At 37.7% G+C, this 21,089-nt stretch overlaps 1 protein-coding gene across 1 annotated transcript in view; it reads right to left on the bottom strand.

Annotated features, from left to right (window-relative positions):
* Positions 1-21,089, bottom strand: part of LRMDA (leucine rich melanocyte differentiation associated) — a 680,442-nt gene that overhangs the window by 104,913 nt on the left and 554,440 nt on the right. Inside the window, exon 6 of the mRNA XM_055720225.1 lies at positions 3,957-4,041. Coding sequence (XP_055576200.1) covers positions 3,957-4,041 — 85 coding nt within the window. The remainder of the gene's footprint in view (positions 1-3,956; positions 4,042-21,089) is intronic.

A 21,089-nucleotide genomic window follows, 5' to 3' on the forward strand; every position in this document is an offset into this window, starting at 1 on the left:
TAAAATATCTGTTTATCTAAAGGTCATCCAGCACTTTTTTTTTTTTTTTTTTATATATATGGGAAAAACAGATCTGCATGAGAGTCATGATTTAGTAATATTACTTCTCAAGAGATAGAATGATAAATTACTCTTTTCCCCACCAATTGGAAAGCACTGTTCTTTTCAAAGAGCAAATTGAGTTTGAATGTTCACATATAACAACGGAACTTCCATAGCAAAGATGCCATTATGAAAAAGGAATGTACAACCTGATGGGGGGTGGAGGGTAGGAAGCCTTTTTCCACACATCAAACAAATTATCCTTAAAATTACATTATTAGAATTATAAAATTTCTTTTTCCATCAATGTCACTATGTTAAGAATTGAAAGCTCTATTTTAAGATTTTATATGTACCCAGTTAATAAAGTGTTGATAAGAAGCAGAAGGGTACCTGGGCCATACATACGAACCACTAAAAAAAAATAATGATATAAACAAAATGTTTGGAGCAAGTTTCTACTAAAATACATGACATTTCATTACTTTGTGTATTGGGAGCGTGGCCATTTCTATTTAAAAACTACAATAAGAAACTGATTTATTTTTTCCTTAAAGGTGGATCTGGACAAGCAGAAAGAAAGGTGGGGCCCATTATATTTTGTTTCACCAGAAAATTTGAAAACTACAACAGTGCAAGCACTGGAATTTAAAAGATAAGTGAAATGCATTGTATGGCAGGGGGACATTTCTTTAAACTAACTTGTGTTATCTGGGTAAGAGAATTGCACAAATTTCACACAAGTAAATCACTGGTGTCTAAAACCATATAAAATGAGACAGAAAATGCTAGTTTAACAAAGACCAAGGGAAGACCCTTAGGAGTTTGAGATCATTGTTTTGGAATCAAAACAAAAATAAAGATGGCTATAAAATTACCACTTTGGAAGGCTTGCCTAATGGGACAGCAATTAGATCTCATAAAGAACCAAGACATATTGCTGTCAGGTGCCCAAAACCTGCATAGGAGGCCAATACATTTTCTGCTAAAAAATACGCACAGCGGGATCAAGTAAAGGTTCAACTTAGAAATGCGGGTCTAGGCAACAAAGTAATTTAAGGGAATAAAAACTTTCCCAAGATGAGGAAATATTTTCTAGACCCTCAAAATAGGTATCCAATATTTATGGCTCTCTTCATGTACTTATATACTCAAGCATCCTAACACCTGATATAGTAATTACAGTGATTATTCTGTATTATTCCATGCTCATGCTTCACTGTCACGTGCTGTTTCTGGGGGCTCTGAAAGTGAGAGGTTTTTCAGTTCCTGAATGCTGCCTGTACAAAATACTGTGTCAACCCAACAAGACCAGATCCTGTCTGGAAATAACATACCGCATGCATGAACATGAAAGCTATAAGATGCATGGTGCAACACATGCAGAATTGTATGCTTTTGCTCTTCCTGCAAAATTCATAGATAAATAAAGCGAGAAACATCCAAGCAAAACTGTACCATTCAAACACATTCGGCTTGCTGCTGCTCCCCCTCCCAGTCCTCCCAAAAATCAATTTACAGCTGTACCAAACCATTTGCCAGACTTTCAGATTCTGGTAAACACATTTCTCCAGGGACAAATAAGAGCGCTCACAAACTTAGAGCATTCTTCTTTCCAGTTTGCATTGAAAACTGCCAATACTTACATATGCAACAGCTGATTCAATCATTTTTTACAGCACTGAATGCATTCAGTGAAAAAAAAAAAAGTATTGAAGATATTCAGAACCTAAAATAGCATGTTTAAGTATTTCATTTTTTTCTTGGAGATTTTTCTATTGAGTCCAATTAATCTTTTATGGACTTGTTAACTTAGAGATTTTTCTTTGTATAAAAGAAGCTGATTGAGTTAATGGGCCTTGCCAGCAGGTTGTTCCAAGCTTTATTTACAACACCTGGAATTTTGGAAACTTTTCTTAATTATTTCCTTGTGAAAATATTTTATATATACATATATAGAGAAACTTATTGGACCATGCTAACAATGTCTCTTTTAGGGCCAATTTTACCCTTTTTTTGGATGACACTCTCTTCTCCATTCACTTTATTTATAACTCTGCTTAATCATCAAGGAAATTTTCAGCATGTTTAGCATGCAAAGCAGAATATTTCTGGGAAGAATAAAGACAGAACTAATAAAGAATTATGCACACACCTAAGGGTAAGAAGTTGATAATTTGGGGAACATAATTTTCCCCTTTCCTAGTAAGTGAGCAGACATTCTCAAACCTTCATGAAGACAGTGGTACTTGGAACCTGGTGAGGTCCAGTTATGAATGGACACTACCGACATCTCTGCAACACCTACTACAGCCATGCAACTGCTTTAGTGCCAGGGGAGTCAATTAATAACGCTGGCACACATCCTTTGAAGCTTCATGATCCTGGCATTTCTTTCGCCAAGTCAGATTCCAAAATCAGCCGTGACGCCACACTTCTAATTCACTATTATCTAAATAAACAGATCTGAAGATACCCTGCTTTTAATAGTACTTTATACGGGATTTTATAGAAAGCAGGCATTTACAAGGTTCTGCCATTCTACTTACTGTTCTTCTAGTCCCTAGCCATTTAACCCAAGACCAGAAATCCAGCCTCAAAGCAAATATGCTTACCTGAAAACCAAAGCCACCACACATATCTTGGGAACTAGGAGGACACTGGGTTGCAGCTATTTTCATTTGTTCTGGGTTTTTTTGTTGTTGTTGTTTGTTTGTTTTTTTAATCTCTGAAGACCAGGTGAGTGCTGAAATCCAGGATTTTGGTTTGGCCCTTGCTCTTTACAAAGCACCAGTTACTGCATGTGCTCAGTGTCAGAACACAACGCACTAGAGCACATCCAGGACGCCCGAATTCCAGCACACCACACAAATTTACACCAAGACCAGAGTGTAGCCTCACGCCCATTTTTAGCCCTGGCACAAGCACAGCAATACAGGCTGCAACCAGTTAAAGTCTCATCAGTTGCTCCCCTCATCCTTCCCACCTGAATCACGGCTCCTCATTCAGTTGCATCACCTGCCTGATTCTTTCAGGAGGTTTCAAGTAATAAAGCATTCTGCTAACACTGCCTCAGTCTTCTGCAGCACTGCACAGCTTGAACACACACTGAAAGTGAGCTACCATCACTTCATAAACCTCAGACTGACTTTGAATCCCAAGTCCTCTACCAAACCTGCCCCTATACAAACGGTTTATCATCAACATGGAATCCACGTGTCATGTGGGAAATAAATATTAAGAGCATCGGTGCTCTAGTTTTTAAGCTGAAAAATGCTAAAGCTTTATAAATTTCTCCTTTTTGGAGCCAAGATGAAAGAGCTTGGAATGTACCCATCCTGACTGCTTCAGTTTTTCACCTGTTCCCTGAACTTTTTGCTCCATAGGTATGCAGAAGGAATTTGAGAATTTTTGCCCAAGGTGCTTTTTAAGTTCTAAGGCTTGGTGAAAAAGGAAATTGAATGCTGATCCACCTTTAATGTTGAAAAACAGAGATGAATCCCCTTTTATTGCAACAAAAATGTGTTAACATTTCAAAATTATAGCCCTAAATTGTGAAACTGCCAAAAAGCTCTCTCTTTACAAATATTAGAAAGTTTACAAATTCTCTCAAAATTACCAATGGCGCGTGTAATCATCTACTTAGCAATATTTAAGTACTCTAATCTCTTCACATTTTTCTTTCTCACACACACAAAAATATCACTGAGTGTTTTTATCCATAGGTTTATTTGCTTTCCCAGTAGACTACCTTTAAATCCTTTTTAATATGAGTTAAAAACTGTAGTCTTGACAGGTATGGCTTTCTCATCTAGCGCTTGAAAGGCACAGCGTTCTCCGTACAGTGCCAAGGCAGCAGTAACTAACGCAGAGGAGGCCTTACAGCAAAGCTCCCGCCTCACAGAAGTTCATACCTCTGTGGTTGGTGAGGTCTCTGGATCCTGACGGCAGAGGTGTGTAGTGGGTCTCTGGAGAGGTGGAGGCAGCATCACTAGAAGCCTGGGTGAGAAAACAAGTGTTATCAGTACTCTGAGTGAAAGCCAATGATTATGTTAAGAGGACGCCCCTGCAAGACGAGCGCTATGATATGGTTACAGGTGCACAGAGCCACCAGCCGTGGAGGATTTGTTTGGGTTTGTTAAGGCTGCCTGCAATCCTTCAAGGCAGCTGTGCTCACAAGAGTTTGCACAATGCTATTAGGCATGATTACTAAAGGAGCAGATTCTACAGCTCACAGCTTCAAAAAATTGCCATCTTTATCAGGGAATCTTTAGGTGATGTTAAAAATGTTTCTCTTGGTGAAACAGCTTAATATTTACCCAAAGGAAGTTATGAGTGAGTCCACATGTGAAAAAAGGAGACAGAAAACAGAAAGCTGGGGTAAGATACCATACTTCTCAAAACTAAGCAAAAATCAGATTCTGCCATCCCACTGTTCTGTGAACTTAATAAAGGGATCTCTTAAAAACTATAATGCAAAAATGTGGCAAGTATATGGAAATATTAATAATAAACATTTAAAACCCACACCAGAAGCCGAATACATTTAAAGAAGCAAGTACCAATAAGACTTACTCAGAATCCTTAAAAGCAAAACGTGTAAAGGAGAAGAGAGGAAACCTAAACCTCTCCCCATAACAAAAATTACAAGATCCTATGATGCCAATTTAGAAAGATTAGACCATGAAGCTATAGTTCGCAATAAAGGTGCAATAAATCTTCACCCAGTTGGATGTATCATCTGAAGGAAAGAGCAATATCACTCCAAGACAAGCCACATTTACCACCTTGCTTTTTAGCTATAGAGCAGCAGTGTTGTGTTGTTAGGAGGAAGATATGAAAATAAAGGATGGTGCTGGTGAATCTGAAACATCATCACCCTGTTTAAAATTCAGTTTAAGTTAGATGGATTGATATCATGGTAGTGATACATCCAGTTTCAGGCACAGAGTTTGCTCTGTAGGGTTTACAATCTACCTTGCAATGTACATAAAAAGACGATAGGTTTTAATAGAAGACACAAAGGAAAATGGCCACTAAAAGTCACATGATAATTTTTAATAGAAAATATGAGACAAATAAAAAGAAGAAATACAAAAGCTAAATGATTTTGTAAATAATTTACTAAAGAGAGTCTTGAGAAAATAGTTGCTATCTTCGATGCAGGTAGTTCCCTAAAGATATATTGGTTTATAAGCTTCAAAAGGCAAAGGAATCCACTTCATTCTTACTTCTTATTTTGTAATTAATCATAATCTCAAAAATATTTTTTTTTTTTTAATTGAAATGCATTCAAAACCAGATTTACAATGTCTGGTTAAGACAAAAGTGTAAAATAGGTGTATAATGTTTTGGAGAAGAAAAAGCTTAAATACGAATTAAAATCTTAATTGTCAGACTAAACCTCAGAACCATCAGAAATCCACAATAATGACAATTAACCATGGAAATAGACTGGACCAGGCTGTAACTTAGAAATCTTCTTTGTCGTAGCTGCTAGACTCCTAAACAACAGTATATTAAAATATCGAGAGATGAGTGACTCTGTACATTAGTATAAGCTTTTGCTTTTGGAGACCAGCTGCCAACTTCTATGTCAGACCACAGTTGCAGTCCCATTTTTGTCCCTAACAAAAATCAGGTCATAACATGAGGACACATCATGCATCAAAACAAACATCTTAATAGAGACGGGTTTGCCTAAACAGCAAGGATGCTACTTGTCGGCTATGAATAAAAATCCAGAAAATCCTGACTTCACCAACTCACCAGTGATAATAGACGTTTTTCAGGGTCCCTCCTTTTCAGAGGTAATGCCACAGACATGACTCTTACCTTCAGACACAGTGAATAATACTTTGATTCTGATGAACTGTAAGCATGCAGCTCAATCTACCCTGGACTACGAAGTATCAGAAATCTTCCCTTTGATGATCAATAGGAGCGGAGGGCACGTAACACCTCAGAGGATGAGACAGATGCCCTTAACATCCAGCAATATGACATGTGAAACTAATTCCAAGAACAGGCATCTGTTCACGACTATCTGTTTTCTTTGGGTCAAGTTGTTCTGGGTAAGACAGGAAAAAAATGTCACTAACTATTTAACATAAGACTTCATTCCTGTAAATCACTCCAAAAGCTGGAGAAATAAGTGGTCTCGTACTGTACACTCTAGATGTTATCTGCCTATTCAAGTGTACTTATATGGGACTGTGATAATAGTGAAGGTTTCTCTTTGGTACTTTTAATCTCAATTTAGACTGTTGACAGCTTGATGATAGCTTTTCCTAAAATTACTGGAAGAGACTTTGCCTTTTCAGCAATATACCACTGAGTGAGCAAAATTCAAGAGCTTCTAAGAAGGATATTGGAGTGAAGGGGCAATTTAGCTTTATTTCCAATTTTAGGAAAAGCAAGAACACAGGAGGGTTTGTTTATTGGTGTTTTGCTGTTATTTTATGTACAGTATATAATTCCCTGTCAAATATCAAACAGTTTTCATTACCTTTGAGCTAAGCAATCGCTTAGAGCAACTTTAATTCTACAGAATATCATCCAGGGTTAGGATTGTTTTGCAGAGACCCTGGCTGGAATCCTGAATAGCGTTTCTAAGTAAACCTGTGCACCAGCAGAAAGACAATTATTTGTTTTCCCTACCAAATACTGACATTTGGCCCTAAGCTATTTTCCAAAAAGATTTGTATAGATTGTATTACTCTTAATATTCAGTGGAATATTTTGACAGTGACAGCATTGACATGTGGCAGCTATGTCTTCAAGTATTGGTGACATACACATCAGAAGTTATTGTGCAGTGGAAGGTAACTACGAATACAAAGAGTTTTGAGGGAAGCTGGTTACAATGGGTGCAGTTTTACAGGAAAAGGTCACCAAATAGCTCAGTAAAGAAATTCTAACAGTATTACTAGAGGAGAAGCTTGTACCCTTGCAAGCGTTAAAGCCATCCAAGCTTTGCAGTATACCGTAGTACAAGGTATAAAAGTTACAAGGCCAATAAAGACTATTCACAGCCTAAGTTAGGCATGTAACCAAACATTTACTAAATTGAGATATCTCTGCTTTCATATGAGCCTGTATGTTTTGTGCAAGCTAAGTATTGTACTTGTTACTAAACAGATTGTAAAAGAGTGCCAGATTTTCAAACCTTGTTCATCAAAATTACAGATGCAGGAGAAGCTACAGTAGGAAAAAAACCCAAACAACAACCAATGAACCAGACCAAAAAAATTCAACGAAAAACCTCTCAAACCCTAAACTTAGAGTAATTTTAATTCAAGCAATGGTTATTGTTTAGGAGATTTTGCTTTCTGTTGATGAGTAAAATGTGGCTTGATATTAGGCTACATTGGCTATAATGGAAAAGCATTGATACCCATTGATAGTTGATATTCTTCTATTTGCGTCACATAGGTTGTATTTGCATCCTTGTATTTCTCTGCTAATATTTACCCTTATTTCTAAGGCATGCCACAAATTCTTTAGACACCTACACACATCAGTAACTGTAGAAGCCATTAATATATTACACTTGACAAATTTTACAATACAGGAAGAAGAGCAGCATGTTGGCATGTTCCTGATAAGGGATCAACAGATATACAATGCACTTATGGAAAGATGGGGCAAGTAAAATTGTTTCAATACACACATACATACAAAGGAAGATTTCCTTAGCTAAATACATCTAATTCCAATGAGAAGTGGTAGAAAAAAACAAAATAATTGAGGAAGTATTATTTATTTAGGGAGCTCAAGACACTGCTTGGATTGCTAAGGATCTGATTGTATCTGCACCTTAGAAAATATTTCAGGTGTTGGGGATTTCTCCTTTGCAACATGTTTCTCATCTAGTATGGGAATATCTCAAATCCCCAACATTTCCCAGTGCAACTCATTTATTTTCTTTTCAGGGAGCTGATGAAGAGGCAAATTTCCTGGGGACAGCATGATACTCATTCTCTAAGTCTGACCCACAATTATCAAGAATTCTTGACTTCTGTGATACTGTTGTTTATTTTCATTCATCACAGTTTTAACACTTGTCAAAGTCATCTAGTAAGGTCACAGAGAAATGACCTAAGCAATTTGAAAGCTCCTTGCTTCTCATTTGGTGATTTACATTCAAATAAAAAATGGAAAACAATATTATAACATTGCAGTGATCAGCCCAATGGTAGAAACCGCATTATCAGATGCAAAACTTGGATTTAGTAAGAAAGTATGATTTATTTAAAAAGATTTTTAATATACCCACAGGGAAACTACAATTAAGAGCGAAGGAAGTCACTGTATTATACATTTTTTAAACTGACAAAAAAACATTTCTCCAGAAAGGTATATGATTAATGGGACAATCTGTGGTATAGTTCCAACTTAAAGGATCAACTCATACTTTTGAAAGACTTTGTTTTATGTAAACAAACCGTAATATTTTCCTGTTAAGTTTATTCTGTCTCAAACACACTCAATGCCTAAAAGTATTCATACTTTAGCAGATACCTGGCTTATTATAATATCAAGAAATGTCTGCATGAACACCTACTTAGCCTAAGGACTCATTTTAAATCTCTTGTGCACACATATTTTCTCTGAGACACAATAGCAACAGTCTTCAATAACTTGCATATATTGTGAAAACTTGCCTAAATATCTGCGTACCAATAAATCAGCAATGTGTCAATTCGATCCCTTCATAATGCTGATGGCATCAACTCACACGTCTTAACCCATGAGAATATTGGACCATCACGATTTGTTCATATTTGTGATAAAATGTTCAGAAACTTTCCGCAGAACTCCTCCTCAAGATTTTTCCCAAAAAATTTTTAGGTATAACTAACTAGAAATTAATAGTTTACAGATTAAATTAGTATATAAAACATATATAAATGTGCGATGAGGAACACAGTCTGCCTAAGAACAGAAAAAGATTTCAAAGTATTCATTTTGGGTTGAATTTATGACATGTTGGCAGAGAGTACCAAAACACTGCTTTAGAGGGACTGTTTCTTCCCATGAGTTTGCAGAGCACCAAGCACAATGGGGCTTTGATTTCACTGTGAGGTCTTCAAGAGCCTCGTGATAGCAGAAAATAGGATGGGAAGCAACAGTACACCACGTCTTTAACCATTCCTAGGGAACGGTCAGGGAAAAACAACTTTATCTACATTTGCTTTTCTAGGAACTCAGGAGCCATACAGCCAGTGAAAGAAAGGGGTAAAATGCGAAAGAAGGGATAAAGAAAGAGACTAGATGATGTGCAAAAGCAGGACATGACAGGACCACTGCATATGGCAGGCTACAAAAGCTCTTGCTCTCTTCTCCCTAGCTGGGAACTAGGCTACAGCTCTCCAACGGGCCGGCCTGTTTCCAATAAACTGTTGTTCCTGGGAAACCAACAGGTGACATGGCATGCTCACGTGGAGGGCCAGCTTTCCTTGAGGAAACGGCATTTCCCAATTCCCCTGCTCCACAGCCAAGCATCCTTAACTGTGAGTTAGCCGTTGCCTTTACAAACCTCCAGCATAAATTAGACTCACCTTAATTAAGGAGGAGAGGGGGAAACAAATGCATGGTGTTCTCATAACTTGCCTGAACTCTGTAGGGTTACTGAGGTGACCTCCTAACCTGACACAGAAATAGGGGTTTATTTTACAATCTGGTTTTAGGCGTTTGACCACAGTACTGAAAAATAGAACACAGCAGATGAGATTTGGATGGAAAGCGGGAAGGAAGGAAAAAGGTGTTGCCCAGTTTTGTCTTGACCTCATGGCTTAAACTGTGCTTCTCATTTTTTGCTGAATGTCACAAAGATCTGAATGACTGACTTTCATCAGTAGCCATTTTTAAGAAAATTTAAAGTAGTAATTTAACCTGTCCTAATAAAGAAGACAAACACAATCTGATTACTCTGAACTAATATGCCATCTTAATTTATTTTTATAAAAGTATCTCATCAGAAAGGATTTCCTATGAAAATATAGGAAGCCTCTTTCCTAAGTTTTTTGTTTTCTTTTATTATTATTATTATTATTATTGAGTGAATTTATGAGACCAGAAAGGAACTTCAAGGCAGGTATTGGTAGGATAAGAGAAATTTTTGGCTTTATGTTTCTTTTGCCTACTAAGACTCAAAATAATAATTTTTCGAAAAACTATCAGGATTCTGACCTTCTAAGTCTGTGATGCATAACTTTTAGCATGATGTGGAAGTGAAAAATGCTCTTCTAGTATGCAAACACAAAGTGAAGTCTGAAGGGCCGAAAAACCAATAGAATAACACTAACATTTTGAAGAAAATTAAGTCAGCCACACACCAGCTACTGGCTCTCAAGAGGCTAGAAATCTAATTAGACTAAAGAGAAGTTTTATTTTTTGAATCCTCAAATTCCACTTTTCAAGGAATGAACCCCCCAGTATTTGGATGGCAGTGGTAAGGGAACACCCTGTGTAGTATCAGGATATACCGTACATCTGCTGCATTGAAACAAATTTGTGGAGACCAATGGTTCCAAAATACAAATGGTCTGCTATTTTTGGCAGCTACACACGTTCCTTCAAATACTTTCAGCTGCTGAAGGAAGTAAAGAAGGGACGGTAATTCAGATAAGCCAATCCTCTTTGATTCACGATTTGAGAAACACTAAAATTTAAATGACTCTGCTTTCCAAATTAAATCTCTCTACTAGACATTTCTTTTTATATGTCTAAACACAAGCATAAACAAAAAAATATCTAATATTTATACCCATGTTAGCAAAAAAATGCTGCAACCCATTTCTGACATTTTTAGATTTAATAATTAACACAAATGTTTTAGCTATAATCAAGCATGTGAGTTTGAACTTAGCAAATATTAATTTTGGACATTTTAGCAGCCTATTTTCATGTGTGATGCTATTAATAGAGTAGGCCAAATTATTGTAGTACCAGGATGACAAGCAGAACAGCGATCTTATATTTAGGTTGGCCTTCCAATTCCAATAACCTTTAACAAGAAAAGGTAAGAGAATTGTGCTTATTTAACAGAAGTAGTGGAGCTTAAGAAGATTCAAAGCATTTCAGAATATATTTCCCTTACTCTCCTGTAAGAGAGATTACACTCCTCACTTGAATTTACTTCACCTTTTGGTTTTCACATAATGTTAAATTGCAAGGTTGAAAGCAGGGTGCAACTGGATCAAAAATGTAAATGAACAAAGATAATTCTTATGCATTTAGGTTTAATTGAGTGTAATCGATATGTCTGGTGTGCAGCCAAATTCAACTATTGTGAAAAGCACCTAATGTATGGACATTATTTTTGGACTACTGAATGCCAGAAAATAATGAGCTGGCATTCAGCTTTGGTGAATCAGACCCTGAATTTTCATCTAAGAGCAGTTTTGAGTTATTACTGAAGATAAGGAGTAAATGTGCAAGGGAATTTTATCCATGTTTCTCCCATGAATCATAAATGAGGGAAAAAATTACAGTCTAAATTGCACTTAAAAGGAATAAAGTCTTTTCGTGTCATACATGATTTATCAAAATGATCTCATTTTAAGAGTACTGTGGTGTATCTTGATTAATAACATTAGTAAGCATGATGAATGGCCTCTTTAATGGTAACACGGAATTTATTGGCAAAATCCCTACTTCTACCAAAAAGGGTGGGAAGTAAAACACAGAGCGGCTACTAACTCGCAGAAACAGCTTAAGTAAACTCTCCCATGTATTTTGCATTTAGATGTCTTTGAGAATTCTCAGTTTCAGTCCATTCTCAGGTTCATTTTGAGAACACGTAACAGGTATTGCCTAACGTGGCAGCTCTGGCCACCACAAACGTCGCTTTGCAGTTCCCAGCAGAACAAGCTGAACTCTGCATGTACTGTAAGAGGATGTTGTGTATTAAGGTCTTTCAAGAACATCAGCCCCATCCCCTTATGACCTTTTTCAATATCCTTTTCATTTTGTTTTAATATCCTAAATGCTTCCCTTCTCCCATTACTCCATCTTCCCCCTCCCCCCCCCTTTTTTAAGCCTGCTCCAGCCTGCCCTAACTAATTTCCTTTTGGGCTGACAGATCAGAGGCCTTCCTACCACTGTTCCTTTTAGACCTGTGAAGCCCTCCTCGTAATCCTGCTGCTTGTCCACAATTAATCTTTCCAGTTGCCACATTATTAACACTACCACCCACAGACAGAGGATGCCTGAGCACGGCTGGACACTCGCTCCCCACTGGAGCATCAAAGTTGTCAATCACGCACTAGTCAGAAAGCTGCCTGCTGTCAACATCAGAGGTTTTCATCCTCTCCTACCCGCTGATCAAACATTTTTCTTCAGAAGATTAATTCCAAGTCCCCACCCATTTCCTCCCATATCCTCTTTCCCTTTTAGGTTTACTCAATGATCCATCTTCTGTATGGAAAAGGAAGCAGTGTATAATAGAAAACCTTTCAAAACAAAAGTTCAGCAAAACTAAATTTAAATCCAAGCTGTTATCAACCTCTTCCCCCCCACACCCCGTGCAAATTAAACACCTTAAAGAGCTTGGATTAGACCTAGTCACAAATGCCTTTCTTTGATCAAAGGCTCCAAGACTTTACACAAATATAATCACAAGGCAATGACTGCATCTAAGGAGCCTGAATTGATTGGTTCTACTGTAACATATAGCGTAAAAAAACACCCATTTTTGTGCTTTCACGATCAGTATTTTTCAACTTGTATCACTGAAAAAGCCAAGAATTTTAGCATCTTTTTAATACTAGTCTTTCAAATTCAGTAGGGGGAAAAGAAAAAAAAAAGTAAAAAAAAGTGACTTCTGACTGCATGGTATTTGCCTTGTATCTTTTAAAAAATGGTATCTTAGCTGTCTACCCTTACAAGCAGAAGGATGCAAGAGATTCTGCTGCTCACTCAGTTCAGTTTAATGAGTTGAAGGAAGGTCACTTCACTGTTACCACCTCTCCCTAATCGTATACCAGACTCTAATATTTTCATTTGTGATGAGTTAAATCTTACTGCTCAAGTGGTTCAGTATCATTCATTATGGCAGGTAACAGTATCTGTCCCTAAAGGAGCACTTGAACATTCTAGCGACACAAGAGTAAATGAAAGTAATACCCATTAATACAATCCAACAAGCAATCTATTCACTGTAAAACTTAATGCTAGGTTTTAAAATAAGAATAAATCCATTTAAAATCACACGCACAGACACACAACAAAATAAATTCAAAGTTGCTAAATCATACTCAGCCCTAAAGTAGGTTCTTGAATGTTTTTTCTTCTCTTAGACTGATATTAATGAAAATCAGGAAATTGAGAAAAAGCCCACAAAAGTGTAAAACAATGAAGAAAAATCTGCTGGCCTGAGTTTGGGAAAGTAAGTTCAAGCAAGAAGTATATATTTTATCTTGCATTTCTTTACCAGCACCTTTACCTTCTTCACCATCTGGGAACACACATACTATTTTCTTTTCATTTCCAGTACGCAGGATGCAACAGGCTTACACGCTAGTAAAATAAAGTGCAAGAAAAAAAACAAACAACCACCAAGCACCACAAATAAGCCTGTCATATCTCAAACCAGAGAACTCAGCAAAGCGTTGCTAGAGGATTTTGAGTTGTCATAGACAACTATTCTTTGAAGTGTCTTGTAAAGAGAACCACAAACAAAGCTCTCAATGCCAGCAGCCGCTAACCCTTCCCCAAGTTCCCAGCTCACCGCTGCCCAACCATGCCATTTCTTGCACTGCGCTCATCGCCCTGGAGGAGTGAAAGGACAATACTGAGGCTTTAGATATTACAGCTTCAACAGAAGGTGCAAAAGCACCCAGAAGTCACTTATGTGAAGGGAAGTCCACCAATAATGTATTCAATCCCAAGCTTCCTTCAGTCATTCCCTGCAATATTTTGCAACCCGTCATATCACCACTACAGAACACGGCACTGTTGCAGCAATTGCTGAGGTTTGTGCTGTGCTATGGCATAGCAACAGTAAACACACTACATATAAACACAGATGCAGAACTCAAATACACATTACACACAACTTCTTACTTTTCATAGACCTGTACTCTGAAATGCAGACAACTCAGAACTTTGACACTTGTTTTTGCCAGTCTGATGGCCACAGATTCTTCAAAAGCAAAGACGGAATCAGCAAGATAAATTGCTTTTTTTGGATAGGAAGCTCTGAGACTTTTTCATAAATTAAATCAGTAACGTAACATTGTCACTTGCAAACATATTCAATGACAATCAGAGGAATGCAGAACTGCCTATACGTTTCACTGACCAAGCGTATTCGTTTGCAATGTAAGAGCGTTCACTTTGCTTTGCTATTCGTTCTGCTGGCCCCTGTCTGCTTCCTTTTTTTAGAAGGATGGACAGGTCTGCAAAAAGGAAAGCTACATCCTAAGAATTATAAGATAACAGTAGTTTAATGACTATTGTTGAGTTGTGCTTGTCTCCTCTAATAGGCACAGGAACTAAGCAACAGGAAGGTTAAAAATGCTTTCAAGGCATCTTCATTCTGTCATGTGGGAATAAAACTGAACTGCAGCTAAAACCTCTTGTCACACTACTCAGTCAGCAGAAGGGGGTGCTGTAGTGTAACCTATTTAAAATGCAAATAGAGTAACTTTTGTAACAGCAGATTAAAACTAGCATTTTATTCACTTGGCATACCCACGGCATACTGAATGCTGGAATCAGACTTGTCACTGCACACCGCAGGTTATTAATAGAGCTCAGAGTGGTGTTGCTAAATGCGCAAGTTAAAAGCAAATAAACAAAAATGGATTTATCTGTGGTATTTGTTCTCTGCGAGAATTCAGCAAGGCCTGCCTTACACTGCACATTTGTTTATCCAAGATCACTGAGGCTCAATTATTTTTATTTTTCTTTTAAGTATTTGATTGACAGCCACTTACCGCAGCCAGAAGTTCTGGGATATGTGATCTATAACATTAACATTCTAGAGAAAAAAAAACACAGTTATTTTCAACCTGGACAAATAAATCTATTAAATAACATACACAGGGAAGAGTCTATAGGGCACAAGCTCTACTTTCTAATGGGCCTTTCTGGACTCTGGTGAACTACCAGCACATGAGAAAACACAAAGTCAAAGGCTTCAGCAGAACCAAATCAACACATTGTGCTATGGCTTTACACTTCATTTTCCTACAATGTCAGGTGTTAGGGCGGGCAAGTGGGTTTCCCCTCTATATTCAAGCCAATTCCTCTGTTCTTCATCTCCATCTCTCAGAGATTCATCAAAAATGCGATTTAATTACATCTCCTCCCCCCCTCCCCCTCCCCAAAAGAGTGTAAACATGACTCCTTTTTATCTCCTGATACATCTGGACAAGTAGACAATGTGCTAAAACAAAATAAATCTGCCCTGACAGTCACATCAAAGGGTTCAGCTAGGGGCTTGCAGCTACTTAAGGCACAGGAATGTTGTTGCTAAGCATCGCTCTACAACCTATCAGTCCCTTAAAGAAGAGCTTTTTTCTTTCAGAGGGAGATGAGGAAAGCTGGAGAGTGGGAACCAGACTGCAAAGGGAGATTGGGGATTTTGGAGGATTTTGAAGCTTAATGTGAATTGTGTGAAGAAAAGGGGTTTTGTGGGGTTTTGTTTGTTTTGGGGTTTTTTTTGTGGGTTTTTTTTGGTTTTGTTTTGTTTTGCCTCTTGACATACAGTCTACATGGGGCAGGGGGGAGTATAGGAGGAAGGAGGAGTTAAAACTTGTTGATGAAACATCTTCTGAATTTTCCCCTTGGATAAACCCAAGCAAAGTCTTTGATATCCTTTTTCAAATCCCTGTACTTACTGTAGATTCAAAGTACAAAGATTGTGGCCAAAAGCAATAGGGCTGGGATACCAAGCCTGTTAAAACTATATTGCAAAATGCATCCCATGCCCTGTTTTTCTGCCAAGCATTTGATAAATATGTGTACATTCCTAAATACGCAAAACCAGGAACAAAGGCCATATCTAATAAACATGCTCTACAGATAAAGGAAACTTCTGATACATATGCACATAACAGAACTTGACGCTCAATTTGCCTGTACGAACTATTCCCTTTAGAGAGAAGCCTTCGCTGAAATCATCAGTCTTCCGCACTGTGCCCTACAGGACTTGATTTGTACATATTTAGCATTTAAAACTCCAAATGAAGCCAAAAGAAGGTGAAACCATGCTAAAATCAGACCTTAGAACTGTATTTGTTATAAACAGATCCACAATGCCCTGGACAGCTAAAATCTCGAATTATGCTGCTCTCCTCTCACAGGCATAGAAACATATCCGAGGGAGATAGACAGTCCAGCCTGAAAAATATGAAACAACTAGCTGCAAAGCTTAATTATCCTGAAGGTAAGCTATGAAAGCCAGCAGTCTGGTTACAGCACCACTGAGAGGTGAATGAACTTTGATCACACATCTTCAGCTTTTAAAAACAGTTTAAAAGTTTTTTAAAAAAATTGTCTTCCCTTTTAAAGAATTAAACAAAGAAGATGTGAAATGCACTCATTCTGCATGCAGGGTAACTATCAAGAACATGAACAATTAGTGAGCCCATGATATTACACAAATAAATAACACTTAGCATTATCTTCAGCACTATCATATTTATTAAACAGTGACTGAGGGCAGCAGTAACCACTTTTATTGTCCCATATAGCTCTTATTTTCTAATTAAACAGAAGGTTATTTCCACTGCCAATGCAGCCATTTATCTTATTTGAGTGTTACATAATATTTTTTGCCAGCCAAGCCTGACTATAAAGTGTTCTGTGTGGTGAACTGTGGCCCAACTTGCTTTCCTGTTTGGTAATCATAGAAATGGGCCATTTTGTGCTGCGTTAATAAATAAACTTTTTGCAATTTCTCCTAAAACATGATAAAGCTCATACTTTGTCCTACCCTCTAGCTTCAATACAAGGGCAATGAGCTGTATTATTAAAGATATAGGTCAAGCAAACCTGATGATTTCAATCCTGTGGGGTGCTTTAGAAACTGTTGTCATATTACTGAGATCGTTCTGCTGTTCCTAATTATTCCTCTTGGTTGCTTCACATTTCAAGTGATTTCTCTCACACTTATGTCAAAATTTATAAGCTGCTCTGTGTAACAACACTACATTATTTCCTCACTTGTTATGGTAATATAGGACAGAAACTAGGAGAATGCTTTAATCTAGCTGACAAGGATAATGTAGTCTAGGAATGTAATAAACTTTGTATTCTTCTACAGAGTTCTGTTTTTTTTCCCTACCATGAAACATTTCATACAGATAGACATCTTAGAAAAACTAATTGCTACAGTAACTTGAATATCCTCTTATCTGAGTGGCTTTTATCAGAAAAAATGTATCAGCATTAAAGCGTTCACTCCAATAACTTGTGCATTCTCCTTATTCCTATAACTGCTATTCTGCAACATTCTGTTGACTGTACTGTAAAACTACAGGCTGCCAAAGGAAACCTATTTCCAAGAAGTCTGTGCATCACACAAACAGTGCAAAACATTTGTAATTAACAGGCTGGGCTTTAACAGCACTGTAACACATCTTGGGCTGAGTGGCACAAAATTTTATTTGCACTAAGTAGTTTGCGACTGGGAAAACATAAAATCAACTGTATGTGATAGCTTCATATTCTACAGTGTTTTTTGAAGGATTTCAGAATGTAAGGAAAGCTGCCAGTAGAAAAGGTAGTCTAATGAAAGCTTGAAATTGTAAAGCTTGTGTGGGTACTGCTTACTAAGGGTACTGCTTACTTACTTACATACTAACCTATGGAAGCATCATTTCCTTCAGAACATAACCAGAGGGTATAAAATGATGATAAGTGCCCCCCACTGCCCCCCACCCCCCCAAACACAATAATCCAAACTGCCAACAAACAAATGACAACAAAACACAGCTCCAGTTAGAAAATATCATACAAGTAACTCAAACATGACATCCATCCTAGTATTTGTGGGATAATTCTGCTTAATTAGCTTGTACGTGCAATTTGCTGTATTTGTCAAATGTTCAATGGGTTTTTAAAGTACTTTTAGTCATGAAGAAACTGGAAATAAACCCCCACACTAACAGATCTGTGAAAAAAGACCTACTACCTCATGGTTTTGTGCTGTATCATCGCGGTAACAGAAGACTGAGTCCAGCTCATCAAAGCCATCAGACAATGAAATAGGAATAGAATCACTTGCCTACAATGACAATCTCTACAGGGACTTTTTCCAGATACAGGAAAAATAATATTTAATTGAGCATGCTCACAGGAAACAGAGAGGAGGCAAAGATGAAGTTCGTGCTGTTCCAATTAGAAATACCCACAGCACCATCAGGGAAAATTAAAGGAAAAATACAGAAAAGATTTTTGGGTTTGTCTCTCTTCCTACTTCTGTCTTCCTTTATAGAGCTGATGATGTGACTGAAGATAAACTTTGCAAGGTTTGGGGGGTGGGCGTGGGGGGGGTGGGAAGGAAGCAAGAGGCAGAAAAAACATCTTCTGAAGGGTTTCACATCTGGATCCCTATTAGAAGAACTGGAGTCCCTGTCATGTCCTGACAGTTGGCAGGGTGAACTGTTCATGTGTTTATAAAGTGAGATTTCCCTCTTCTGTGACTGCTTCTTTCCCAGATAGAAAGACCCAGCGTGTATGAAAGACACACTTTGCCTCTTCCTTTTGGCTTTTCAGCTACCACCTGTCAATATGTAAAACAGTCTTGAAAGCTGATGATTTTAAAAGTGTGTCTATGTTCAGATTTGTTTCCACAGTGGGTAGTCAGAAGAAGGCAATGTCACAGCCAATTTGAAAGCTGAGCTTCAACAGAGAGAGCACTGGGGCCTTATGCCTTACACAACACAATACACTACAAATACAGGAATTTGAGGGATATAAATTGTGTGAATAACTAATATACTATTAACTTGTAAAGCACCTGCTTCAAAAACAGAAAGCAAATTCTGATGGGAATGACTAACCACAGGAACAGGAATTAATTTTAGGATTTTCACAAATGAAGGCACAAGAGAGAACAATATAATACACAAAAGCATTAAATTGCAGCGCCCAGTGAGCACCATCACATCAGTATACTTGCACAGGTTTTGGTGACTCAAAATAAACTAAAAACAAGGGGAAACACTAAACACTATACCAGGGGAAGGCACTTAAAAACAGCTATGGAAAATATAAATTATAAAATATATTATATAAAACAAAGGCAAAACTGGAGTATACAAAACACTGCTGCAGTACTAATGCTTTAGGACTTCTTAATTCTATCTAAAATAAAGAAATGCCCTTGTAATTTAGTTCAGAGCTGCCTGAGACTTCTTGTTCGCGTTTATATATCAGAAATGCCTAACAGTAGGAAGATGAACTCCATACATAATTAAGATAACTAATTTTTGTAGCTAATATTATTGAACTTACCATTAAGTGATGTCCATTTTTTAGTTTTATTTGGAAAATACCTTACCCTTGTGTGAGAGGAGAGAAGAAAACAGCAGAAGAGTTGTTTTATCTCCAAAGTCCTTTTCCAAGCTCTGTGTGTGGATTTCTGCATTTCAGTCTGGCCATGAAATACTGGTAAGTGGAGAACCTTTTGTTTCTCGAGGTGATGGAATTAATGAATACTGTCCTAAAACGCATTGGGTTCTGTCTCTTCAAGAGACTTTCTACGCTCGCACTGAAGAAATGCTCTAACTAGTGGTCCCTATCCATAAAATCCAGAAAGCACTTGACGAAGTCTACCCGTCAGCTCTAGAAACTATTGCCCTAAATTTGCATAACTTCAGGACATGCTTCAATTCAGGACTAGGGGAGGTTTTTTTGTAAGACAGAGTAACTGCTCATTTGTAGGACTGTTGAACTTTCCTCGGTTTCAGCTGTTACTATGGTGACTCACAGAGCTGACATGTACTGAGCACTTCCAGTCTTGGCTAAAAAACCTGCCATCTATGTGCAGGCTGTCGCAATTCGAGGAAATCTGTTCCAACAAATTAGCGTTGCCATTAAAATACTTCTTTTCCCTACCCTGGGTGTGTAAGCTTCAGTTACAGCAGCTGGTTTTGTTCATACCCACTGCCGATGGAAGCTCTGAATCTTACTCCTTATGTTGCTGTTCACTTGAGGTGATACTACTGACACATTCTGATCACCTCTCCATGCCCCCTTGACTGCCAAAGATAGACAGAATTTCTTGGAATTTCTCACCATAACATGTTATCCGGTCTTCTAAGAAATCACTTGCCTTGTCCCCCCCAGTTCACTCTTCAGCCTCCCAGCAACTTTCTAGAAAGCTTCTCAGACATGGTGTTCCGGTAGCAGTCGTACCACTAACATATACAATATTGATAATATTAACATTTCCCCTCATATTTGATACCTTAAAGGAAGATCAGATGTGTGTACTCTCTAATGATTTTATGTTTTATCTCTCTAATAAAAAGGTTACACAGCACAGGCAAAGAACTGATCTCCATGAAAGCATGTCTACTTTATCCACATCAAATGTGTTCACCTGTACTCAATCCACTGAACATATCCCACGTTGAATTTGTACTATTCTAGCTTCTTAGCCAAAACAATGCATGCCAATTTTGTTTAATTATATTTCAAAAACAGATGACAGTCATTGTTGTTATCAATACTGAAGCCCACAGCTTGTCCTGACCAAAGATGGACTAAAGGAACAAGACGTCCTTCTTCCACTCCTGTTCCCATCTCTCCCTCTACCCACCAACAGCTGAAACTACCACCTGCCAATAAGACAACACTTGCAGAAAAAGCACACCTGTTGAAAGAATATAACAAATGCATTGTGAATTATAATATTACCACAGAAGTTGGAGGCGATCTCATTTTATAACAGCAGAAACATCAGAGGAACCCTGAAAATTATGGATTATAGAATCATTGAATCATTTAGGTTGGAAAAGACCCATCAAGTCCAACCATTAACCCCGCACTGCCAAGCCCACCACTAAACCATGTCCCCAAGTGCC

The sequence above is a fragment of the Falco cherrug genome, chromosome 9, assembly GCF_023634085.1.
Source record: "Falco cherrug isolate bFalChe1 chromosome 9, bFalChe1.pri, whole genome shotgun sequence".
NCBI classification, from domain to species: Eukaryota; Metazoa; Chordata; class Aves; order Falconiformes; family Falconidae; genus Falco; species Falco cherrug.